Here is a 24,108-nt window from a genome sequence, read left to right on the forward strand (position 1 = left end):
ATGTTAAGACGACTAGTGTTCTTATTAGTATATTGCTTCACACTGAAGATTGTGTGTATCGAGCTGTTTCTAAAAGATGTTTATTTTCCTTAAGAGTAAAAAACAGTCATTGCATTCAGAAAAAAAAAAGTCAATAAAGATACAACGATTGTTTTGGAAAGTCTGCAGCCCGTGGATTCTGACCAGATTACCCTGGGACAAGGGCCAGGCTTTGGGGGTGGGGGGCGCAGATGGAGTCGGGGAGTCTGCCCCTTACTGTAGGAACCAGACACCCCTGCAGCCCAACTGCCTCCCCCTCAAGGCTTCCCCAGCTGTGTGAGATGACCAGGGACAGGGTGGGGGAGCTGAGACACCCCGAACATACACAGAGATCCAGTTGTAGCTCCTGTCACAACACGTCCTTGAGGACACTTGAGTCTATCCTCCCATGTCACTCTGGGACCTGATGGGAGCAGAGCTGGCGGCGAGAAGGGACAGCTGAACCTATCAAGGCCCCAAGGTTGATCAGCCCAAAGGTGGCCCAGAGATCAGTGGGACAGGTCAGCTGGAGGTCAGCCAGCCATCCCTCCCCACCCCCCACGAAGGAGGTAAATGTCGTTGAGGTGGGTGGGGATAGGAAGCCCATGCCTAGGTACGGGGGAAGGCCCAAAGGGCACTTGCTGGGCTGGTCAGCATATCCGTCAGCTGAGGCACACACCCTCCTCCCCAAAGGAACAAAACCTAGATTATAAATAATTTCACTTTATTTCTCTGTACAAAACTCAACCTATGAAAATAAAGTTTGCAAAAGGCATAGTAGTACGTGAGCCCCGCAGGCCAGGAGCCCAGCGCACGCTGCTCTACACTATATACAAGTCTCCCCAGAAGGGAGAGACACGCCTTGGGGCAGGGACCCCCCTTGCAGGCCGGGAAGGCCACATTGGCCCCCCTCAACTCGGCCAAACGTACCCATCTCTTCCCTCTAGACAGGAGAAAAGCCACCAAGGTGCCCGCTCAGCAAGAAGTGGAGCCCAGCAGGCTAGGCCCCTGCAATGCCCCGAACGGCCACCAGAGGTCAGCACCGTCCCGATGGTCGCTCGTCGGACTGGGGAGCCGGCAGGGGTGGTGGGGTCACGCCCGTCCGGCCCCCAGAGCAAGCCAAAGGTCCCCGCGGGCTCCCACCCACCAGGGACAGTGCAGCCATGGCTGAACCGTGCAGACTGGGGTCTCCGGTGCTGCCTTCGGCCTTCAAGGCTCGGACCCAGAACACAGGCCGCATGGGCTGCGGCCGCTTGAGATGGGCGCAGGGCAGGGACGCCGCCTGGAGTCTAGCTGGAGGTGACGGTGGTCCCGCCGCCCAGGCGCATGAGCATCTGCTGGCAGTCGTGCAGCAGCCGGCGGTCGCCAAGCTTCTCGAGCGTGCGCGCCGCCTCAGCCAGCATGCCCACACGCTGCCCCGGCGCCGACAGGAAGCCGGGCGGCAGGTAGCAGGACGCAAGGAGCAGGGCCTCGGCGTGCTCCCGCCGCGTGGGCCGCGGCTCCAGCTCCGCCGCCGCGCCTGCGCACAAGCACACGGCCGCGTCGGGGGCGGGCCGCGCTCTGGCCACGCCCCCCGCGGCGCGCCGCGCGCAGAAGCCCCGCCTCTGCCCAAGCACACGGGGTTTGCAGGGCCGCTCTCCCCACCCCAGTCTCGGGCACACTTGTGAAGCCTCAGACCCCTTCCCGGGGCCTGTCCAGTAGAACACGGACTCAGAGTCACGCATGCGCGTGTGTCTCACAAATGATGTCTCAGGCCAGGTGTCACCACTAGGACACACACACGCGCGCGCGCACGCACACGCACGCACGCATGCATGCAATCGCCCTCACTATCCGCCAAGCCCCATCCGAGCCCTTCCCACCTGGGCAGGCGGACACCCCTGCGTGGGCAGCTGCCCCTCACCTCCTTTGCCACCCGGGCCTGCCCGCCGCCTCAGACTGCGGTCCAGGAGCTGGTGTGTCCGCGTGGGGCTGGCCCCCGCCATCAGCCGGGCCGTGGCCTCATGTAGGAACACCTGGGAGAGAAGGCCAGGGCAGTCCAGGTTGGGGCTCCCCCCATACACTGCTTCACGTCCCCAACGTGAGGAGAGGGCTGTGGGCACTCACCCTCCGCATGGCAGGCCGGAAGCTCTGTGCCAGACGCCTCAGGCCACTCAGGTCCCGCTGGAAGCCACGCAGCTCAAGGGCAGAGGCCTGGGCCCTGACACTGGTGCCCTGGGATGCCTGGGCAGGTGCAGGAGGCTGCTGCTGCCGCCACAGGCTAGTGCGCACCACGAGGAGCAGGTCACACAGGAACAGCTGCACGGCCTGGGGGTGGCAGGTGGGGCAGGGGTTATGGGGGCTCCAGTGCCCGGAGGGACAGGGTGGGGGCCCGCGGTGCCAGGGGCCGGCTCCGGGCTGCACTGCCGAGGCACTGCACCCGCCTCACACACGTGCAATGCAACAGCAATGCACCGCGGAGCCGCCCGCCTCTCTAGGCCCCCACGCCGCCCCTGCCAGGGGAGCAGCCATCCAGCCCTCCCAACACTGGCCTCCGAAGAGCGGCCCTGCCCCACTGCTCACCCCTCCCCTCCTCCTGGGGGCGGGGAAACTGAGGCTAGATAGGGGCAGCCACTCTCCCCTGGACTCAAGCCTTAGCCAAAAAGCAAAGTCAGCCAGGCCCCCAGTCCCACGATGCTTGGGCTAACCAAGTGGTCTTCTGTGACCCCTGAGGGGGAATGACCCGGGGTGGATGGAAAGCTGTGGCCGCTAGCCCTGCCAGGCCCCCGGCCCCACCCCGTACCTTGTCAATGGAGCTGCCGACTGGTGTGGTGGCCAGGCTGTCCCGCAGGTACCCACTGGCCTTCTCACAGATGGTCAGGCTGGCCGGGCCCGATTCTGCCTTTGCACAGCCCAGCAGGGCCCGTGCAGCCTTGAAGGAGTGCAGAGCCGCCCTGGGCAGGGGTCTCCTGTCAGGGCCAGGGCAGAGGAGTGCCGGTCAGACCAGGCTGCGGGCCCTGAGCTCCCCACTGCCCTGGTCTGGCTTCCTGGGGAAGAAAGGGTGGTGACCCCGGCCGTGGAGAACAAAGGCCAGTGGAAGCACAGTGCCAAGGGGCCAGGGAGGGTTGGGCCCCAGGGCCAGGGTAGAAAGAATCTGGCTGTGCACTCACTCAGACTCCTGCAGAGCACGGGGCAGGTGTTCCACCAGCGGGTACAGCCTCTCAGCCGCCTCCTCATCCCGCCGCAGCCAGTGGATCACCACGGCCGTCAGCGAGGCCCACCACTTGGCCACCGGGTCTGTGCCTGCAGAGGAGGAAGGGCCCCTGAGCCCTCAGCCACACTGCACCCGGGGCTGAGCAAGGAGTCAGGGGCAGGGGCGTGGGGTCTCACCCGTGGTGGCCATGCTGGAGCTGATGGAAATGCTGCAGGCAGGAGCGCCAGCAGCATCGGAACAGCTGTTCAGCAACTGCAGGTACCCGAGGGCATCTGAGAATTCCCTGTGGCAGGAGAGACTGGCTGTCAGGACAGATGGCAGGGGTCCTCAGAGTCCTAAGAGGGCGCTAGCCCTCCCCACCTGCTCCCCAGAGCACGCCCTGACCCCCTAGCTCTGCAAAGTGCCACTGTCTCCTCCTGCTAGGCCGGTGGGGAAAATGAGATCCAGGGAGGAACCAAGGACACACAGTGAGTAGATAGCAGTCCAGGCTCTGGCCACCACACAGGTCCCTGGACATAGCCATTCCCAGACATGCTGGAGGGGTCTTGCCTAGAGGAGGGCACAGGGACACTCACCTGTCCCCATCAGCTGACCCAGGGCTGGGGGTGGTGCTGGGCTGGGCCACACAGTTCAGTGCTTGCTCCAAGAGATGTTCCCGGAATAGCTGCGTCACCTGGGCCAGGGGATCCACTGTGGGGAGGAGGGAGTGAGGCGGCGAGGGACGAGAGCCTCACCCCTCCTATCCACATTCACTGCTACATGCTGGGGGCTCTTCCCTGGGCAGCCTGGGGCCACACCTAGGGCAGGTGAGAAGCGCTGGCTTGGCCCTGGGAGCATTCCCACCAAAGACAGGTGGAAGGTGGCAGATAACTAGCCGGGCCCGGGCACGGGGAGGGTGCCAGGGAGGCCTGCCCTCCACTGCCCCCAAACGGTGCCTGATTCAGTACCTTTACCAGCTCTGCCCTTTCCCTGCCTCACTTCCTCACTCCAGTCGGTGCTGCCTGGGGCCACCTCCCCAATCAACGACCTGCCCTCAAATCCCTGCCTTTGCTTCCAAAGAGCCCCCACTGGAACAGAGACCCAGCCAGACCCTCCCTTTCCTGTAGCCCCCACTGCAGCACCCGACGGCAGGGAGATGGACTGGGCTGGGCAAAGATATCCAGAGACACAGGAGGCAAGGAACAGGACAGGAATGAGGACAAGGCACAGGACAGGGTACAGGGAGGGGTGAGAGAGCACCTGGGTTCCCGGCCAAGCTGTACAGGCTCTCCCGAGGGGCACTGCGCACGGCCCAGTCCCCATCCACGAAGAAACGGTGGCCCACGGGGTGGCAGAGCCACTGCATGGCAAGAGGCACTGAGCCACTCTGTGCCAGGCAGGCCTGGCGGGCGCTACTCAGGAAGAAACGCTGTGGGGGAGGGGAGCTGGGCTGTCACACTGGACCCAGGCAGGGGCTCAAACCCAGACCCGGCCCCAGCTTGGCCTGGCACCCACCTGGTAACCAACCTCATCCTGCACAGCCCCTTGCCCAGCAGCCTCTGGGAGAGCTGCAAAGAGAAGCCCCAGCCCTGTCCCCACCAGCCCATCACCCACTCACTGTCAGAAAATGCAAGGACCGCGGGAGACTGGTCTTGACTCTCAGCGCGGCCGCCACATAGATCTCTGCCAGCGTCACCACAGACATGGCATCCCCCGCACACTCCGCCAGGTTCAGGGCACTCAGTGCCAGGTTGGTGGCAGTGAGGTGTCCGCCTGTGTACTTCCCTGGAAAGCAGATGGGACGTGAGGTTGGGGGTGGGCCGCAGTGGCAGGGGGCCCCCGAGCCCAGCTCCACGCCGATCATACCTGTGGTATGCAGCTGGTGCAGCTTATGGTACACAAGGGCCGCGTCTCGGGTGCTGGCGCGAGCATCCGCCTGCAGGGCGCAGTCCCTTTGCAGGCCCCCTGCCCAGCCTGCCAGCCAGCGGCCCACCCAGAGACGCTGCAGCAGGTGGCGGATGAGGTTCCAGAGTAGGCTACAGGCCAGGTCCAGGTGGGAGGTGGGCAGGGGCCGGCCCAGTGCTCGCAGGGCCAACCATAGCTGCTGGGTGGCCTGGGCAAAGTCCCCCTGGAGAAGAGGGTTTTTCAGGTAAGAAAAGTGGGACCAGAGCACCTCTCCTCTATCTCTGAAGAGCCCCGCGCCTCAGGCTCGAGATGAGTGGGGGTCTGAGGGCGACAGGAGTGGGGAGAACAGGGCAGGTCTGTGGTGTGCACAGAGAGCAGGGAAGAGGGGCTGGCACCAGCACCTTCCCAGCCCGGGGGCCCAGGTACTGCCCGGGGCCCTTCCCTGCCCACCCTGCCCCGGGCTGGGCCTCACCCGGGCCAGGTCCAGGTCGGCCTGCTTGCGATGTCTCCAGAAGTGCACGGCGGGGCCCGAGTGGGGCCGCGTGACTGGCTCTCCGTAGACAAAGAGAAGCACCAGGGAGACCAGCACCAGCAGCCCATTGAGGAGCCAGATCAGTGGGGGCAGCAGCCAGTGGGCCCAGCCAGGGCCATCTGTGGGCAGAGGGAAGGGTTGGGGACCCAGGTGCTAGGAAACTCAGAGTCCCAAGCCCACAGGCCTAGGGTCTACACCCCAAGAGTCCCTTCCAAAGATGCCCAGGCTGGCCTGTCCTACCTCTGCCCTCGGTGCCCAGCATGTTGCGGCCAGCACTGTGGTAGACACTGGTGGCATCCGCAGGGTCAGGAGCTTCCCAGCCCCCTAGCAGGGAGGCCAGCGGGTTGCAGGACAAGCAGAGGAAGACCAGTGTGCACAGGGCCAGGCGGGAGCGGTCCAGCATGCCCCGGCTGTGGGCAGACGGCCGCTGCTCTGGCTTCGCCTAGTGGGGGTAGACTGGGTGGTGAGGGCAGAGCCCCAGGGACCTCAGAAAGCGCGGGGCTGGGCAGGAGGGGTCAAGACGCCACCCGCCTTACTGTGGGACCCCACACAGCTCCAGGCCTGTTATTCAGTCTATAAAATGGGAAGTAGGATCTGTTAGGGGCCTCTTCCTGACCCTGTCCTGGGGCTCAGAGGATATTGCTGGGAGTGAGGAAGGGGGCGCCACTTCAGGGCCCAACCTGGCTGTCCTCAAAGGCTGGGCTGTCAGGCTCCGAGTCACTGCCACTGCCACCACTGCCACTACCCCTGCTGCCAAGGGACAAAGGGCTGCTCTGGGAGGGCGAGCCGGCATCTGAGGGTGGTGGCGTCAGCGTGTCCTCCACCTCAGTCTTCACGCCCTCCATGAGTGCATCTGTGCTGCCTCCACTGCCACAGGCGGACACCAGATCCTTCAGAGATTCTGTAGGCCAGAGAGGAACAGAGGTGGCAGTGAAGGCTGGACATGCTACCCCAAATCTGAGCCCAGGGCTCTAGGGGTGGGGGGCTGGGAACTGGCTTGGGAAGCTGGGACAGGGCTCAGTTAGGGTCAAACGAGGAGCTAGGGCTGTGCCAGAAGTGACCAATGGACTTGAGCTGAAGGCGGGGCCGAAGTGGGGAGGGGGCCTGGGGCGGGGCCAGAGCCAAGGGTTAGGTGGGGCTGGGGACGGGGCTAGAGCCAGGGGTGTGGCAGGGCTAAAGGAGAAGCCCTAGGCAGGGGCAGAATGAGGCCAGGACTCACTGCTTTTGTGGGCTGCAGTGCGCAGACTCAGGTTCTCCTGCTTGAGTTTCTGGTTGCTGTGTTGTAGAAAGCGGATGTAGTCTATGGCCTTGCGCAAGACAGCAGATTTATTCAGCTGCAGGGAGTGGGAAGGAGAGAGCCCAGGCGGCCAGTCAGGCCTGGTAGGAGGCACTTAGCAAGGGGGTGTGGAGCTGCTTTGCAACACAGCTGCCTCAGGACCTTTGCACTTGTTCCTTCTACCTGGAAGATACCTACCTCTCAGGACAGGCATAAGGACTAACGTGTAAACACACACAGCAGTGTCTGGCTAGCAGCTACTATTATCACCATCTTCATGCAGCACTCGCCCTTAGCGAGGCCTTCCCTGACCACAAGATTTAGATATGCGACCCCCACCACCCTTCTCCCTGCTTTATTTCCACCCTAGCATACGCTAATACTTCCTTAGCCAACCTGTGTATTGGCCACCACCCCCACCAGAAAGGCAACTCCTTCTCGAGGACAGGGTTTTATCTGTCTTGCTCACTGCTGCAGCCCCCAAGCCTAGAACAGCCCCTCCTTTGTGGAGGAGGCCCGTGGTAAAGTGTGACGTAATAAACGGGGCTGGTCAGGCCGGGGCAGGCTGAAGCCCAAGCCTCTGTCTGCCCAGGCTTGGCCTCGATCCCTCCCTTCCTTCCAGTCACCCCCCAACTCCTCCTTCCCCAGGGTCACCCGAGTCTGTGCCTCTGCCCACACCTTTGCCTCAGCGCCCACCACCAGGTCCTTGAGCTCGACGATCTTGTCATTGATGGAGGAGCGGTAGCGCTTCTCGATGGCATTGTGGGCTGTGCGCTTCTCACCACGGCTCTGGGCTGAGCCTGAGACCTTGCTGCCAGCTGCCAGCCGGTTGATGGGCAGCTTGTCAGCATCCACAACCAGTGGCACCGTTGCCAAGATGGTTCCACCACTCACCAGGGTCTGCAAGGCCAGGCAGGCATTAGCAGGTGGCATGCATGTGTGCAGACCCCACGCCCTTGTGCCCTGCCCACAGCACCCACCTGCAAGGGCCCTGTCTGCACAGCCGTGCCAGGGACCAAGGGGCTAAGGCCTGCCGCTTTTACAGTGGCCCCCACATCTGTCTTCATAGCCGTCAGGAGCAGTGAGTCTGCCTTGATGAAGTGGGGCTGCAGCAGGACCTGGGGGTGGTAGAGGGCTCAGCCATGTGTTGTATCCAGGCCAGGAGCTGCCACCTCCCCAACGCCTGGCAGAACCCCTCACCGGGACCTGCTGGATCTGTGAGGCCACAGTGGTCGTTCCTGGGGCCGCTGTGGGGGTAGCTGTGGCTGTCAGTAGCTGCTGGGGGGCTGCACTCTGGACCTGGGTGTGCAAGGAAACGGGCGGGACCCCTGGCGGGGAAGCCAGGCTAGGCAGCGGCTGCTGGGTGCTCGCAGCAGGAGGCCCTGCAGAGATAAAGCCTGGGGCTGCGGCACAGGCTGCCCCCACCCACTTTCAACCCACTCTTCAGGTCTCTATCACCATGTGGCCTTGGATTAGTCATTAGCCCTGTGGCTTCCTTTCTGGACAGCCCCTGCTTGGGCTTTGATGCAAACTTGCCAGCTTCCGACCAGGCCTCCAGCGGGAGGCAGTGCTTGACCCAGCAATAAGAACACAAGCACTGCTAGGAATAGGGTGTCTCAAGCAGCAGAGTTTTCTATTTGTAAAGCCTGCAAATTCCTCTACTAAGACCACAGCAAACACCTCTTCCTGTGCTCCTGGCAGCCCCACCCCGGCTGTCCCCTCCCGCCACACCCCGGCCCTTACCTGTAGAGAAGCCTCCAGGAGGGCTGGGGTAGCCCAACACAGGGGTGGAGCTGAACTGCAGTGGGGTTGGGGCTGGAAAGCTCTGGGGCAGAAGGGCCCCTGGCAGGGGCTGTGGGGTGGGGGGCTGCAGGATGCTTAGTGGCATGGACTCTTCCTTGATACCAGGCTCGGGGGAAAAAGTGGGCACAGATGGGTACATGTTCAATGGGGTGGGTGCAGGCTGGGGAGGGGACAAGGGTGAGGGCGCTGCTTTGGGTCCCCCCAGGAAGCCTTCAAGAGGGGAGCTCAGCGTGGCAGGAGGTGGGGACAAGCTGCCTGGGGAGCTGGCATCAGGGCTGGCCGGTTCTGTGCCTCCTTCCCCGTCCCCAGCATAGGGTGGGTCGAACAGGCCAGGGAAGTCACTCTCTTGGTTGTTGATGAGCTGAAGCATGTCTAGGAAAAGGAGACGAGGGTGTGTGAGTGACAATGGGGTGGAGACTGCCCCCCAAACAGGGCATCACACATTTGCATGAGCAAATCTATTTGCACACCTCTCATCTGCAAACAGCTGTGTATGTGTGGGCAATGCCACAGGAACAGAAGAGCCACCCATAGGAACCAGTGCTCCAGACAGATCGCCATCTCATGGGCCCCTGTACCCTCCAGAGCGGTGCCTGGTGCCACAAGTATGACAAGTAGCCCTTGCAATAAGTGGACGAGGTGGGCACATGAGGCTCACAGCCTTGCCTCACAGCCAGGCTGGGGCTGAGCAGGTTAGGCCCAAGAATTGAGACTTCAGAGCCTGAGCTCTTCCCACCACCCAATATCTGCCTGATCATCTGACACGTGCTCAGTCCACGGCAAACAGCAGGCCCATGTTTGTTCGTTCGTTCATTCATTCAATGAGCACGTGCCCAGTGCACAAGCTACACCAGGCACTGTTCCTGGCCGTGAACAAGACAGACAAAAATCCCTGCCTAGAACCAGGCTACTGTCTGGGGAGCTGGGAATGTCCTGCATCCTGACATGGACATGGTAAACTTTTACTCCTGTCTTCATGGACCATACATTCTAGAAGACATCACGTCTGAGTCTTCACATACATGCACACATGCACGTCCACACTGCACTGTAGACTCAGCCAGCTTCCAAGTGCTTCCCCAGGAGGTGACGAGCCCTTCCAAACAGCCTTTCCTGCCCTCTCCACACTCCGTCACTACCCCTACCCTAGGACCTGGCTTAGCAAAGGAGCACCCACCTCACCCAGGACAAAAGGAGTCCAGAGGCCCAGGTACAGCCTTGCCCTGGCCCCACAAGGGCCTCGGTTTCTCAATCTGTGAAACAGGGCCATGCCTCACAGATCCAGTAGGCCCAGCCCTTGGGAGGGGGATGGGACACAGTAACCACAAGGAGGAGGCAGCCTAGGGCAGGTGGGAAACAGGGCAGAGAGGATTTTCGTATGGGTGCAATGGGCCCCACACCTCACCCACCGGCCACTTCTGGTCTCTTCCTTCAGGGCTGCCCAGCAGGGTTCTCTGAGCACAGCATTTGAGACGGCAACTGAGAGGCTACTAGGAAGTGGGTGACCTCCCCCTCCTCCCAATTTACAAGGGGAGGACAGAAGCACAGAGAGAGGCAGGACTGGCTCAAGGCGCTCAAGAGGTAGTAGCGTCCTCCAGGACCAGACCCTCAGGGCAGCATGGGCTCCCCAAAGAGATATGACACGCAGGGCAGTCCCCCAAGAGGACCCCAGGTCAGAGCAGGGTCCACATCCATGCTGGAAGGACTCAAAGGAGCTGGGGACCCACGTCAGTAGGGTGGGTCTGGACCAAGAGCAAGGCCCACTCTGGGGCCACCCACATTGATGGGGCCAGGCTAGCCCCTAATCCTCCTGACGCATAGCTCTAAAAAGGTAGTGTGATTATTAGCCCCATTCTACAGATGAAGAAACTGAGCTGTAGAGAGGTGACTTGCTGGCCTAAGTTCTTACAGAGTCAGAGACAAAACTGACTAGACCCTGCCTGACCCAATGCCCCAACCGCTGGCCACTGCCCTAGGCTGCCTCAGATGATTAGCTCACCTCATCTTGGAGACAAAAAAAGGACATTGAGGTTCATAGAGGACCAGAAATAGCCTAAGAACATGCAGTGGGAGTCAAACCCGGGTCTACAAAATGCCAAATCTATTGTCTCTGCACCTTTCCTTACCCCACCAAGAAGCCAGAAGCAAAGCTGCCATCACCAACCCATTACTCAGTGTAACAGACTGAGGCTTGGGACTGAGCCAGCTGCTGGCCACGTAGTCAACCAGTATGTCTGTGTGTTTTGGGCACAAGCCCAGGCCCTGCCTACAACCAAACAGCCTCAAGACCCAGGCCTGGCCATGCAGGGCTTTGGTTTCACCTCTATAAAAACAAGTGCTGTGTGTCCTGACTCCTTCCTCCTCATACGGACTGGGATACACTCCCCACCTCAGCCCAACCGGGCCGTAGGCCCTCTCCCCAGGCTGCAGACCGGCAGCCTGGCTGGCTCAGCCCAGGGCCCTCTAACCCATTTGCAGTGGCCACCCACTAGGTCAGAGTTTTCTACAGCACCCATGAGCACAATCCCAGGGGCCCCAGTGCTCTCAGGGTCCCCAGCCTGAGCTTCTAGTCCTGTCCATCACCAACATGAGATTGAGCCTGGCCCAGTGGCCTCCCCTAACTGGGCCTCAGTTTCTTCATCTGTACAACAGAAAAGATTAAAACCCTTTTTGGCAGAGCTGCCTGAGGCTTTGCCCAGCAGGCAGCTGGCACAGAGTGGGAACTCAATATTGTCTACTGACAGGTGCCCAGGAAGGAGACTTACTGCAGGAAGGGACCTCCCTAAGGCCTTCAACAGAGCATGACAGGGGTGGCAGGCTCAGCCTCCCTGGGTCCTCAAATTGAAACCCTCCTGGTTAATGGACCCTCCAGGTTTATGCAGATCATAAAGTCATAATGTACCTTTTTTTTTTTTTTTTTGAGACAGAGTCTCGCTCTTTTGCCCTGGCTAGAGTGTCGTGGCATTAGCCTAGCTCACAGCAACCTCAAACTCCTGGGCTCAAGCGATCCTCCTGCCTCAGCCTCCCGAGTAGCTGGGACTATAGGCCTGTGCCATTATGCTCAGCTAATTTTTTCTATATATTTTTAGTTGTCCAGATAATTTCTTTCTATTTTTTAGTAGAGACGGGGTCTCGCTCTTGCTCAGGCTGGTCTCAAATTCCTGACCTCGAGCGATCCTCCCGCCTTGGCCTCCCAGAGTGCTAGGATTACAGGCCTGAGCCACCACGCCCAGCCATAATGTACTTTCAATTGCGGGATCTTCCACCCCTCACCCAGTCCTTATGAGCCCCTTTGATAGATGGGAAAAACTGAGGCCCTGAAAGAAAAACTGACAATGTTGACAATCTAGGGCTCCCACTGTCTGCCTGGAGAGTCTAAGATGGCCCCAAAAGCAGGGCCACCCAACAGGTAGGACGCCCTGGCAGAGAACAGGACAACTGGCCCTGTCCCAGATGTGGAGAAAACCACCCTCTCCCACCAAACCTCCTTAGGTCCCTGGGTGGTGCTGTCAGGTCTCTAAGCAAACCCTTCCCTTGGGGTGCAGAGGGGATGAATGAGGTTGGGGGGTGGTCCACTCACTTCCCCAGTGGGCCAGGAACTGGCATACCCTTTCCCTCGGAAGGGGCTCTTTCCTACTCGAGTTCCATAGCCTCCACGCCCGCCACCGCTCGTGAGAACCCGGGAGGCATTGTAATAAAGGGGTGGGGGTCCTCCGAAAAATACCTTCGAATGTGCAATCCATGGCTCCGCGGTCCGCGCCCGCCCCCTCGGGGCGTCCAGGCGGCTGACTCGGGCCCCTCCCCGCACCGACTTCACCTGTCAAGGCTCCGCGGAGTTTTAAAGCCCGATGAGCGCCTCGGCGCGCCCCGCCCCGCATCGTCCACAGGCCCCGCCCCGCCCTCAGGCCCCGCCCACGCCCCGCCCCCGGGGGCTGCGCGCCCGGGCATGGGGTGAGCGCACGCGGCCAATCAGCGGCCGCGCCTTCGCCTCACTAGGGCCCCGCCCCAGCCCCCGCCCCTCCCCCCGACGGCGGCCAAGACTCAGGTTTCACCCAGCGGCGCTGAATGGGGCCGGGGTTACTAGCGGGCGTCCGCCTTTAACCCGCTCGGCGCCAACATCCGCCGGGGTTACTGGCGGTCACAGCCCTCCCTCAACTCCCGCCCCTCCGTTATGGGGCCAGAAAAGGGAGGATGCCCCAACAGCCCGGAGCTCTGTGTTCGAAATCACTGGCTCACTGACATCCTGAAAGAGCCTCGACCGCTCTAAGCCTCAGTTTACTCCTCCAGAAAAACAGGACAATTATATCTCCCTGACACGGAACGGCAGAAGAAAGGGAGATAAAAATGGGTGCAGCACTTAGTACGTAAGAAGGGTTTAATTAAGGCCAAGGGCTGCCGGGTGGTGGCCGAGGTGCAGGGACCTACCCCTCACTCCAGCGGGATGTTGACGGTCTGGGATCGCGGGGACCACCGCTGATAACAGGTCACTTCTGGGAAGCTGAGGCCCAGAGTAAGAAAGGGAAACTTTTACCCCAAATTACACAGCCAGGGTCTCCAGATTACCATCATCAATGTCCCTCTGCAGGGTCAGTGAAGTCTGACCCTCTCTCTCAAGGTCTCACAGCCCTCTAGCTGTCGCCCAGTGAGTCTCAACTCACCTATTCATTGTGGGGCCCTGGGAGGCCAGGAAGAGACCCAGTTCCCTGCGACAGAGGTGGAGAAGGTAGGGGTGACAGGCTCTGGGGGTCTTTTGAAGGGCTGCCTGAGCCTGTCTCCCATTCTGTCAAAGGTAAAAGTTCAACACACACACACAGAGATGATCAGAACCTGGCCAAGTAGACCACCCACCCACAAGGCCCACCTCAGCCTCACATGCAGGATGGCTGTTCCCCCACACCCCCAGCTGTGCAGAGTGGCTGAATCCTGGGCAGGCGGCCCGGCAGCTCGGCAGTCAGTGTTGGGGGGCTGAGGGCCCTTGCGACCCAACTTCTCTCCCTTTTCATGAGCCTAAAGCAAGAAAACTCAGCCACGTCTCCCTCACACCCTGTCCCCAACCCCTCCAGGCCCTTCTTTCGTGGCCTCCGGAGGTTCCGGGACAATAGGGAGGTTCCAGGACAACAGGCACCCTATCCAGCATCTCGTCTGCCCCTCATCAGCCTGTGGGTGCTCACACTCCCTCACCCCCAAACCAAAACAAAGCCTTGCTCTTGGAAAAGTCTGACCTCACGAGTGACTCAAGACAGGGGAGAGCCTTGATCCAAAAGCAAACTGAGAGCTCAACTCCAGGCCTGAGTTCCCCAAAGCAGACCCCCCCCCCCTTGGTCCTTTCATTACTGCACTCCCCAGTTTCTGAGCCCAGAATGTGGCAGGACCAACAGGCCTGAGACTGGCAGGGCCTGGGCCACCGTGGAAGGTCAAACCCTGTCCCTTCCCCTTCCTTTTTGTTTTCATTTCTCTTCATCATCCTACTTTGTCCCCAGCCCATCCCACGGAAGAGGAGGGAGAGGACATTGTTCACTGAGCCCCCTGAGGGCAGCAGGAGTCAGGGGATGCTTTCAGAGGAGCGATGGGACCCAGGAAGGGAGGGCTGGCCTTGCAGGCAGAGGGCACAGCCTGAGCTAAGATGCAGAGGAAGGGGCTGGTGACATGTGGAAGAGCCTGACTAGACCCTATCTCACTCTCCCCTGGAGCCGGATCTGCTGGCTGATTTCTGCAGAAGCTGATCCGATTTCTGCAGAAGCTGATCATCGGGGTTAAGACTGGAGGTGGAAACTCTAGGCCAGCCCCGCAGCACCCCCCCCCCCCAGAGACAGAGCCAAGTGGGAGGGTCTGGGGCAGCATGCCAAGGCCTGCTCTTCCCCCCCACCCCGCCCCTCACCTGCTGTGTGACCGGGGCAGTCCACTCCCCCTCTCCCAGCCCCCACTCCAAGAACACTCAGGGGTGGTGATTATGGGAGAACAAGTGAGTAAAGCACCCACCACTCAGTGGGGTCTCAACAAAGGTTAGTTCCCTCTGTAGCAGCTGGAATGGTCTAGAACTGGAAAGTCAGGTAGTCAGTTGCTGGGTTCAAGCTGGAGCTCCATGACCGCTTGATGGGATCTTTTTAAGGGGAGTTAACAGGGTCTGACTAGGGTGAGCAAGAGTCACCTAGGGTGCACAATTTAAGGCGGTGCCTCTCTCGCCGCACCCTGGTCCCTGCCCTGGAAGCTAGGACAGCTGGTCTCGGGCTCGCCCACAGCCCCTGAACTGTGGCCGGCCGTGGGCGAGCTGAGTGCCGGCTGTCCCAGGGACAGTCAGAAGGTGCTTCTGGTTCCTACGCACTTTCTGAATGCGGAGAAGGGCAGCACAGACTGCGGGCCTCAGTGGGCCCCCCCCACCCCGGGCCCCAACGTCGTTCACCTTCCCAGGCTTGTGAACCCGACAACTCCTCCCCAAGCCTGGATTCCTCCTTCTTCCTCCTCTCCTGCCCTGATTCTATCGGGATTCAAGGGGAAACCTGAAACCCCACCCCACCCCTCCCCAACCCTCCCCATTCTACCTTCAAACATCCCCCTGAAGGCAGTTGGGGACAGCTTTTAATGACTCTGGCCTGTTGATTCTGTGAGGCTGTGACAGAAATCTTGAGAGCAAGAATTCAGCTCTGACCATGATAGAAGCCTACAACTCCTTTCAACCCGCACAAGGCCTTAAACCCCAAACAACCTCTGCTTGCATGCCTCCTGGGATAGGGAGCTCACCACCTCCCCCCCGAAAACCTGGTCCACAAAGCCCAGGTCCATCTCCTTCCCAACATCTACTGCCCTTCCCTAAGCATCCAGTGTGCCCGTCCTGTGCCAGGCACCAGGGGTACAGGTGCACAGCACAGAGACCTTTCCTCATGGAGCTGATGTGCCGATGAAGGAGACCAGTGCGATGCAAATGCACGGGGAAATGTGGGTGCAGGGGGCGATGAGCACCAGGAAGAAACTGAGGCAGGGTAAAGAGAGTGTGAGGGAGCCATTGTAGACAAGGGGGTCAGGACAGGGCTGTCTGATGAGGTGACATATGAGTTACATATGAAACAAAGGAGTAGGCCAGAAGGGAGGACTGCAGAAACAGCACGTGCAAAGGCCCTGAGGTGGGCGCAAGCATGACATGATGGTGGGACAGCATGGAGGCCAGTGTGGCTGGAGCAGAGGGTGTGAGGAGGGTGGAGGCTGGGGAGGCAGCTGAGGAGCTGGGATTCCAGCCCAGGTTTGTCTGTCACCTGAGCCAAGGACCCCGATTCTCCAGGGGATGGTGGGAAAGGGATTTGCAAGCTGTCCCATGCAATGCAGATCACAAAGAGTGCATAGACTGTGCCAAAGGGTAAATGGTGCAATTGGCGGTGTGTCACTACCACACAGGAGGACATGGGACATTGGCTCATGGGCTCCCCAGAGCATACCATCTCTGCCTGCCTGATGAAGGATGCAGGGTGGGGTGGGCACTCACCCGTGGCTCCAGGCACCAGGCTGCACCCTGCCTGCCTTCCTGGGGCCACCTGGTGCCTCCTTCATCCTCCTGATAACTCAGGTCGTCAGGTTCCAGTGTCCTCAGCTGGTCATGTATGCAACACGGGCACAGGCTGCCCTTTGTGTACCCGCAGCTGCCCCAGGGGAACCAGTGTGTGCCGGCTCTTCCCAGAATGGGATGGGCTGATGGCTGGAGCCCCGGGCGCACCTGGGCCCTCCTGATGGACGAGGAAACTAAGGCTCAGAGGGAGACCACGTGCCCAAGGTCCCATAGCTACCAAGTGAAGAATCTGGGACTCAAGCCCAGCCCTGCTGACCCTAGAGCCTATTCTTCAGCCCCTCACTCCTGCCACGCACAGGAGTGAGCCCCAAATGCAGCCCGGCTCTGTCCTAACCAGCTGTTGCCACTTGTCATAGTTCAGTTAGGAGACACGAGGCTCCTGAAGGCTTGGCTCTAGCACTGTCTCCTCCCAGAGGCCTTCCTAACCACCACCCCCCAGGCCCACTCATCTCCCTCACCAGATCAGAGGCCCGGCCCCAGCTGGGGCCCCTCAAGGCAGGGCCAAGGCCTGAACCAGCTCTGTGACCCCAGCCTCACCCAGCACAGGGCTGAGCACAGAAGGGACCACAGTCAGGAGCTGTGTGGATTCCAGCCACAGCCACTCCCACCACTGTGTCCTGCTGGTCTCCCTCCAGCCACCTCAGTGCCATCACCTGCGCACTCGCTCAGCCTTGCTTTCCTTGTCTGCTTTCTGAACATACCACACTAATGCCATCATACATTTGTCCAGGTGTTCCCTCTGCCAGAAATGCCCCTTCCGCTGTCCTTTGTTCACCTGGCAAATTCCTATTCCTCACTCAAAACTTGCTCTGATGTCCCCTCGGGATCCTTCCCTCATCTGTGCCAGTCCACACCAGATCCTCATATGCTGACCATGCTGTCCTGTGAAACTTAGTTACACATCCTCTTCCTGGAGCAACAGGTGTGCTGAATTGCCCTGAGCAGAACTGGAAAATGGAGATTAAACAAGACGCTGGGCAGCACCAGCTCAGGTCGTCAGCCCGGCACACGCTTACCATTCTGGCAGCTGAAAAACAACCTGTGCCTGGAGCAGTGGCGATTCTAGGGGTAGCCACCTGCTGCTGGGCAAATTGTTCACAGTCTAAATAGCAGTGCTATGCATTTCTTCATGTAAATTATATGTTTCTCCCTTTGGGGTCGTTTCCTTGCAACTTGTTGTAAAGGCAGCAAGATGGTTTTTTGAGAGCTGCCAGGCTGGTCTCTGGGAAAGATAAACCCCTTTACAACCTCCCCTACAATGTAACCCCTTTCCTCACAGCATCACCAGCATTGAGTTTTATTATTTTTATGTACTTTTGGTTGCTTTGCTTAGCGCTGTGACTGGAACCTTGAAGGCGCTTTCGTTTGCATTTCCAAGGATGCCTGAATGTGTTTGTGCAGCAAACCATCAACTGTGGCCAGAGATTCAGAGGCACCTGCTATACTCTGCCCTCCTCCCCTAGCTAGAAAAGGTGCTTCCTCACAGGTCTCCGCTCATTCACCCACCTCAGCTGCCACTGGGCCTGGGCCACAACAGGCTGGGTGGCCAGAGATTGTTAGGGAGTCAGGTGTCCTCATCTGTAAGATGGGTGAGGAGGTGACAATGGCATTTCTAAGGTTCCTTCCAGCTCTGGTCTCTTAACTTCAATGGAAGCTAAGGACAGGGCATTTGTTCCCTGTGGTCGGGGCCGGGGCTCCCCACTGGCCTGGTCCAGCCTCCCCTTGTCTCTCACACAGAGACCCAGAACCACCACATGGTGATGCTTAGAACCTGGAACCAAAGCCCAGAACATCCTAGGAACTTCCAGCACAGGCTTCTTGGATAATCACTGCTAACACATGTTGAACTAAACAAATCAGTTGCCAGGTACTGGTTAAGTGCTCTAAATGCTGACAATAACAACACTAACTGGCATTGGTTGAGGGCTTACTATCTGCATGCACTGCTTAAGACTTTGACCCAAATTAGCTCATCTGACCTCCACAATTCCAGGAAGCTCCACACCTGGAGCCAGCCTCAAAGACTCCCTTCCCTCTCACCAGGAGTCCCTACCCCGGTTTATAAGGCTCTCCTCACCCCTACACGACCACCTTTGTGGAGCACGTGGCACGCGGGTCCCACACATTGGGCAGTCCCAGTCAGCTCCCAGGGTCAAAGGCCACATCCACAGGGCCTGTGGCTGGCAGGAGACAAGGCCAAAGACACTTCCTCCGGCCAGTGCAGCTATTCCAACCTGGGCTACTCCTGTCAGTGGGGAACGTCCAGATCCCAGGCCTGTGCCTCACAGTGACCCCTGCCTGGAGCTGACCGGGTCACTTAGGATGTTTGTGTCCGGCTAGGTGACTGTCGGGCAGGAGGTCATGTCCAGCTCTCTGTCCACTGCCTCCCTGGACCCACTCCCAGCACCCTCCTCCCCATCCCCCAACCCTGCCCCCTCAGAAGCATTAAGGCTGAAGCCATGGGGGCTCAGAGGCAGCAAATCTTACAGTCTCCATCTCCTGCATTTCAGGGGAGGCCCCTGCAGTTCAGAAATGGCAGGGCACTTTCCGTAGGAGAAAGCAATTCATGACCACACTGGGAGGGCTTTCTGCTTTCTGCTGCCCTAAGGTTGGACAGGCTGGATCCCAAGAGGCAGAAAAAGGCACAGGAAGGGGAACACATCTGATAGGAGAGGCTCCTCTCAGAGCCCACTGCTAAGGGGCTCCAGATGCAGGATGAGGGAGAAGGGGCACCCTAGCAGGGCAGGCTGTGCCCAGGGTGCAGGTTCTGGCTGGACGGGCAATGACAAAGGAGGGGCAGGTCTGGCAAACCTTGCAAGTCTCGTATGCCACGATGAGACAGGGAACTTTATCTTAGGGGGATTGGGGAACCATGGATGGTTTGAGACCTGGGGAGTTATATGCTTGGAGCCGGGCAGTAATGGGTCTAGAGCTGCGTTTTCTAAGGACTGCTCATGCTTGGTGAGAATAGGGAGAGGACACACTGAGGCACACTGTATCCTGGTGAGAAGTGTGGGGTGGCAGAGTGGGCCCCTAGTGTGCCCTTTCCACCAGGGCTGGCCTGGACCTAGGAAACAGCCAGACACACACGGCCTGGAAGCAAGGCCCCACGCGGCTGGCCTGGGAGAAAGCACTGCTCAGGGCAAGGTGGGGCTGGCAGGGAGGCGAGGTGAGGCCCAGAAGGGCTTCAGGGCAGCAACCTGTGACTTGATATCTGGGCTCCAACAGACGAAGAGCAGATACAGAGGTGTGTAGGCACAGGAAAGAGACCCTCAGCCCCCTTCCCAGTGCTCGCCCAGAACTCTGTCTCCATCTGCCTCTTCTGCACTTATAAACTTGTGCAAGATCTGATAAATTAATCCTCAGTGGGAAGGTGAAGACCGCTGTGGGCTTAGTAATAATCCCGAACATGTGTAAGGCTGCTCTCATGTTCCACCCTCTCCCTACTGCCGCAAGGGACCCCAAAGCACAGAGTGAGGAAGGCAGGCTCCGGAGGAGATGGAGCTCACTGAGGTCTTGGTGCAGGGGCAGGACTCGAACCCAGAGAGCACTATAGCCAGGGAAGTGCCTTCACCCATGGACACCAGGACTCATGGTGGCAGCCCCACCCCAAAATGTATTCACATGACAGAGTTTGGCCAAGGCGGGTGGCAGGGCCAGCTGGGTGTGGCTTCAGGCCCTCAGCTTGCTCCCCGGTGCCAGCGCCCAGTCTCATGACTCAAAGGCTGAACTGGGCTTGAAGGGGGAGGCAGCCACATGGCCTCTGACTCCTCTGTGACCCACTCCCAGGCCCCCAGCATAGCCCCACATGGAGCAGCCTTCTCAACCCCCCAGCCCCAGTCTTAGGAGCCCAGTGGTTAAGAGCTTAGGAGCTAAGAGTATAGGCTCTGAAGCCCACAGCCTCGGTTTGAATCCTGGCTCTGCTATCATCTGGCTATGTGACGTTGAGCAAGTCACTTAGCCTCTCTGTTCTGTTCCTCAAGGCCCTCATCTTCATCATAAGTCTACCCACTTGGAGTTGTCAGGAGAATTCAATGAGATCGTTGACACAGTGCCTAGAACACAGTAAGTGCTCAGTTAGTGATCCCTATTCATGTTATAACCTCTCAACCTGGCAGCCAGAGGGAACTTATAACATACCACTCGAGCATGGCACGCCCCTGCCCCAACCCCCCATTGTCCTCCAGCCAGTCCAGCTCCCCATCCTGGCACCTGAGGCCTGCCTAACCTACCTGTCATCTCTTATGCCTCTCGGGGACCTGGCCTTCCCACCCCAAATCACCTCTCTCTAGACCTTATCGAACCTGCCCAGCTCCACACCTTGTAGAAGCTTCAAAAGCAGGCTCAGCCTCTCACCAGCAAGTCCCCTCCCAGAGCCTCATCCTACAGAACTAAATAAGGAGCTGGGCAAAAACTGGCCTTGGGTGTCCACTGCAGCAGAGTTTATGAGGCCAAACAACCTAGATGTCCATCAACAGGGATCAGGTGAATAAATGAGGGAATCTGATTGCTGTCTGACTGTTGACATGGAACCAAGCAGGTACAATCTGCTGTGAACCAATGGACCCTATTCTAATTTATTAAAAATATAGATTTGTGGGCCGGGTGCAGTGGCTCATGCCTATAATCCTGGCACTCTGCCAGGCTGAGGTAGGTGGATCATTTGAGCTCAGGAGTTCGAGACCAGCCTGAGCAAGAGTGAGACCCTGTCTCTACTAAAAAATAGAAAGAAATTAGCTGGACAACTAAAAATATATAGAAAAAATTAGCCGGGCATGGTGGTGCATGCCTGTAGTCCCAGCTACTCAGGAGGCTGAGGCAGAAGGATTGCTTGAGCCCAGGAGTTTGAGGTTGCTGTAAGCTAGGCTGATGCCACAGCACTCTAGCCCGGGTGTCAGAGCAGGACTCTGCCAAAAAAAAAAAAAAATATATATATATATAGATAGATAGATAGATTGATTGATTTGTGGTTGTCGGAGGCTGTAGGTAGGAATGGGAAGTAATTGTAAACAGACACGAGGGATCTTACTGGGGTCCTACAACTAGTGATGGTCATACAACTCCAAAAATTTACGAAAAATCATTGAATGATACACTTAAAATGGATGCATTTTATGGCATGTAAAGCATACCTCAATAAGATTTTTATTTTTAATTTTTTTTTTTGAGACAGAGTCTCACTCTGTTGCCCAGGCTAGAGTGCCATAGCGTCAGCCTAGCTCACAGCAACCTCAAACTCCTGGGCTCAAGTGATCCTCCCGCATCGGCCTCCCAGAGTGGTAGGATTATAGGCGTGAGCCACCATGTCCAGCTCCTCAATAAAGTTTTTAAAAAGCTGATGAAGAGTGTGCAGCCATCCCCCAAATAAACACACACACACAGAGGAAATAATCCCTCATATAATTAACAGGACTTATCTCTGGGTGGTGAGTTTAAAGATTTTATTTTCTTTTTGCTCACCTGTACTTTCTGATTTTTCTACAGTGAAAAAAGATGCATTGTGTAACTGGGGAGAAGAACAGGTGATCTGAATACCTGAAAAATCTGCCACTGCAGTGGGCAAACCTCAGCCCCCACCCGAGCAGGAAGGGGCTGCCTGGTCCTCAAGGGACATACTAGGGTCTGACCCCAAACCCCCCCCACCAACAATGGCCGCACATGTCTGGCCTTTGGGTCTGGAGAGACAATGTCTATCCATCAGTCAATAAGAAAAGCCCAGACACACCTTTGATTCTGTTGTCCAACTCCCCCGTGAAGGGAGCATTCGCGTCCTCATTTTTCCAGACGAGGAAATTGAGGGTGAGAGGGCTTGAGCAGGATGACAAAGAAAGTGAGTTGTGTCCGAGTTCAAGTCCTGACCCCAAAACCCATGTCCTCCCAGCTGGGTCATGGTGCTTCTCAGACTGCTCCCCTTGGGCCCAGCGCTGTGGAACTGGTAATTGAGTCAGGCTGGGGCCTCCCTAGGGCTTGGAATTTCAGGGTTCATCACTCCAGACTGCAGTGAAGGGCAGCCCTTCCCTGGGGGAGGCTGTTTTAGAAAAGCCCCACAATCAGGCCCTCTCCTCTGTGATCCTCCCCTACTGCAGCCCCATGAGGAAGGGGCTGAGAAGGCCCTGGGGTAGGCAGCCAGCCGGACTAATCTGCAAGACTGCGGGAGGGCAGGAGTTGGGGTGGCTTTGATGTGTCTGTTTGGCCAACCCCAGGGTGGCCACAGGGTCCATGGACTTGTCCATTCAGGTTGTGAGTCTATGCAGCTTGTTCTTGTGACCTTGGCCTCAGTTTCCTCATCAACCAAGAGCAACTTAGCCAGTGTTGCTAAAACTCCTGCACAACCACGGAGGGTAATTTGCTGCGGGGCTTCGGTTTACCCTGTCCACAAAGAGCCCCCAACTGGCACCTGCTGCCATCGTTGGCCTCCAGCGCCTTCTCTGTATAACAATCCGAGCGATGCTTTAAAAGGTGTAAGGAAGACGGTGCCACGGCTCTGCTCCAGGCCTCTCCCTGGGGGACAAGGTCCGGCCCATCCCCTCCACACCTACCTCCCCAACCTCCCTGCCTTTGCTAGCCTCTAACTCCTCCAACTTGGGCCCCGGAGCCCTGGCCTGGCAAACATCTTCCCCGCTAGTCGCGGGGCTGACCCTCAGGCTCAGCTCAAAACTCTCTCTACTCAGAGAGTCCACCAGCTGCTCAACACAAAGTAGCCACATCCCTGCCCCACCCTAAGGTGCAACTAAGTATCCCCTTGCAGATGTCCCTAGGGATTTTTGTGCTCTCAAGAAGAGGGGGAGCCTGGGTCTGTCTGTGAACACTCAGTGCCTAAGGTGGGGTCTGGCATTCAGTAGATGCTCAATAAATGTGCGCGGAAGCGACGCCCGCCCGTCGCAGACCCAGAGAACCAGACCCGAAGACGGGGAGAAGGGCAAGAGGCAACGCTGCGCACGCGCAAGAGTCCCAGCGCGGAGCTGAACTCTCGAGCCGGAGGGAATGACCGCGAGTAACCCCGCACCGACGTCACGGCTGGGGCGGGGCTTCGGCGACACCCAGGTCCCAAGCTCCAGCCGCGGCCGCCACAGGGCTGGGGATTCACCACCGGCGGAACGGCGCAGGGCCAGGCACGCCTGGAGGCGCACGTGCCCCGCCCCGAGCTGCCAAGGGACCCCGGCACGGCGCGGCCTGGCCCCAGAGCCCGCGGCCGAGGCGCCGGGGCGGGGGCCAGAGGCTCGGTGCGGCCCCGGACACCGAGGGTCGCAGCGCACAGCCCAGAGACGCCAGGAAGCCCGGCTCATGCACAGCACGGAGTGGGCGCCCGCGGGGCAGACAAAGGCCTGGCCCCCGCTCGCGCCGCCCGGCGCGGCTTCCAGCCCAGCGGCCCAGACGCACCTTCGATGTCGGTCAGCAGCGCCGCGTCCAGGTCGCACGGCTCGGCCAGCGCCTGCTCCAGAGCCGCCTCGCTGAAGGGCGCCTCGTCCATGGCGCAGCCGCCTCCTCCGGGCGGCCCGCCGGGCCCGCCGCCGCACACGGACCTTGCAGGGAGCGCCGCACCCGCTGCCGCCTCTCCGCGCCTTCGCGTCCCGCCCTGGCCTGGGTGGCAGCCCGCCGCCCTCGAAAAGTTGCTCAGAAACTGGGTTCCCCGGCGGCCGCTCCGTAGGGCGGGCGAGGCGGGGGCGGGGCCTCCCTAGGGAGGGCCCGCCCCCTGGTAAAGGGCCCCGCCCCGCCGGGAGAGACGGGGACCCCGGCTCCCGGGTGTGCGCCTAGGTCAGAGTGCCCTCCAGTCGTTCACTTTATCCAGCCTCGCGCACAGCAGCCTTGGGCACGCCACGGTCCCTCTCTGGGCCTCAGCTTCTCCA

At 59.2% G+C, this 24,108-nt stretch overlaps 1 protein-coding gene across 10 annotated transcripts; it reads right to left on the reverse strand.

Moving 5' to 3' along the window:
• Window positions 1-76: 76 nt before the first annotated feature.
• On the reverse strand, window positions 77-23,887 carry SREBF1 (sterol regulatory element binding transcription factor 1). Of its 10 annotated transcripts, XM_069481910.1 has the most exons (20): window positions 23,642-23,887; window positions 12,431-12,523; window positions 8,647-9,078; window positions 8,104-8,285; window positions 7,884-8,021; window positions 7,582-7,803; window positions 6,847-6,961; window positions 6,308-6,528; window positions 5,868-6,069; window positions 5,568-5,746; window positions 5,057-5,318; window positions 4,809-4,975; window positions 4,451-4,619; window positions 3,787-3,901; window positions 3,388-3,494; window positions 3,168-3,300; window positions 2,801-2,966; window positions 2,125-2,325; window positions 1,922-2,033; window positions 1,245-1,537 (listed from the first exon to the last, which is right to left on the reverse strand). In XM_069481910.1, the coding sequence occupies exons 1-20, from the start codon at window positions 23,730-23,732 to the stop codon at window positions 1,308-1,310; spliced, it is 3,537 nt and encodes a 1,178-aa protein (XP_069338011.1). In that variant the 5' UTR covers window positions 23,733-23,887; the 3' UTR covers window positions 1,245-1,307. The 10 variants fall into 10 exon arrangements, with proteins under 10 accessions (XP_069338012.1, XP_069338010.1, XP_069338011.1 ...); XM_069481913.1 differs by lacking the exon at window positions 12,431-12,523 and having other exon boundaries at window positions 8,110-8,285; XM_069481914.1 differs by lacking the exon at window positions 12,431-12,523 and having other exon boundaries at window positions 7,600-7,803.
• Between the last annotated feature and the right edge of the window lie 221 nt (window positions 23,888-24,108).

Source organism: Eulemur rufifrons, chromosome 9 (assembly GCF_041146395.1).
Source record: "Eulemur rufifrons isolate Redbay chromosome 9, OSU_ERuf_1, whole genome shotgun sequence".
NCBI classification, from domain to species: Eukaryota; Metazoa; Chordata; class Mammalia; order Primates; family Lemuridae; genus Eulemur; species Eulemur rufifrons.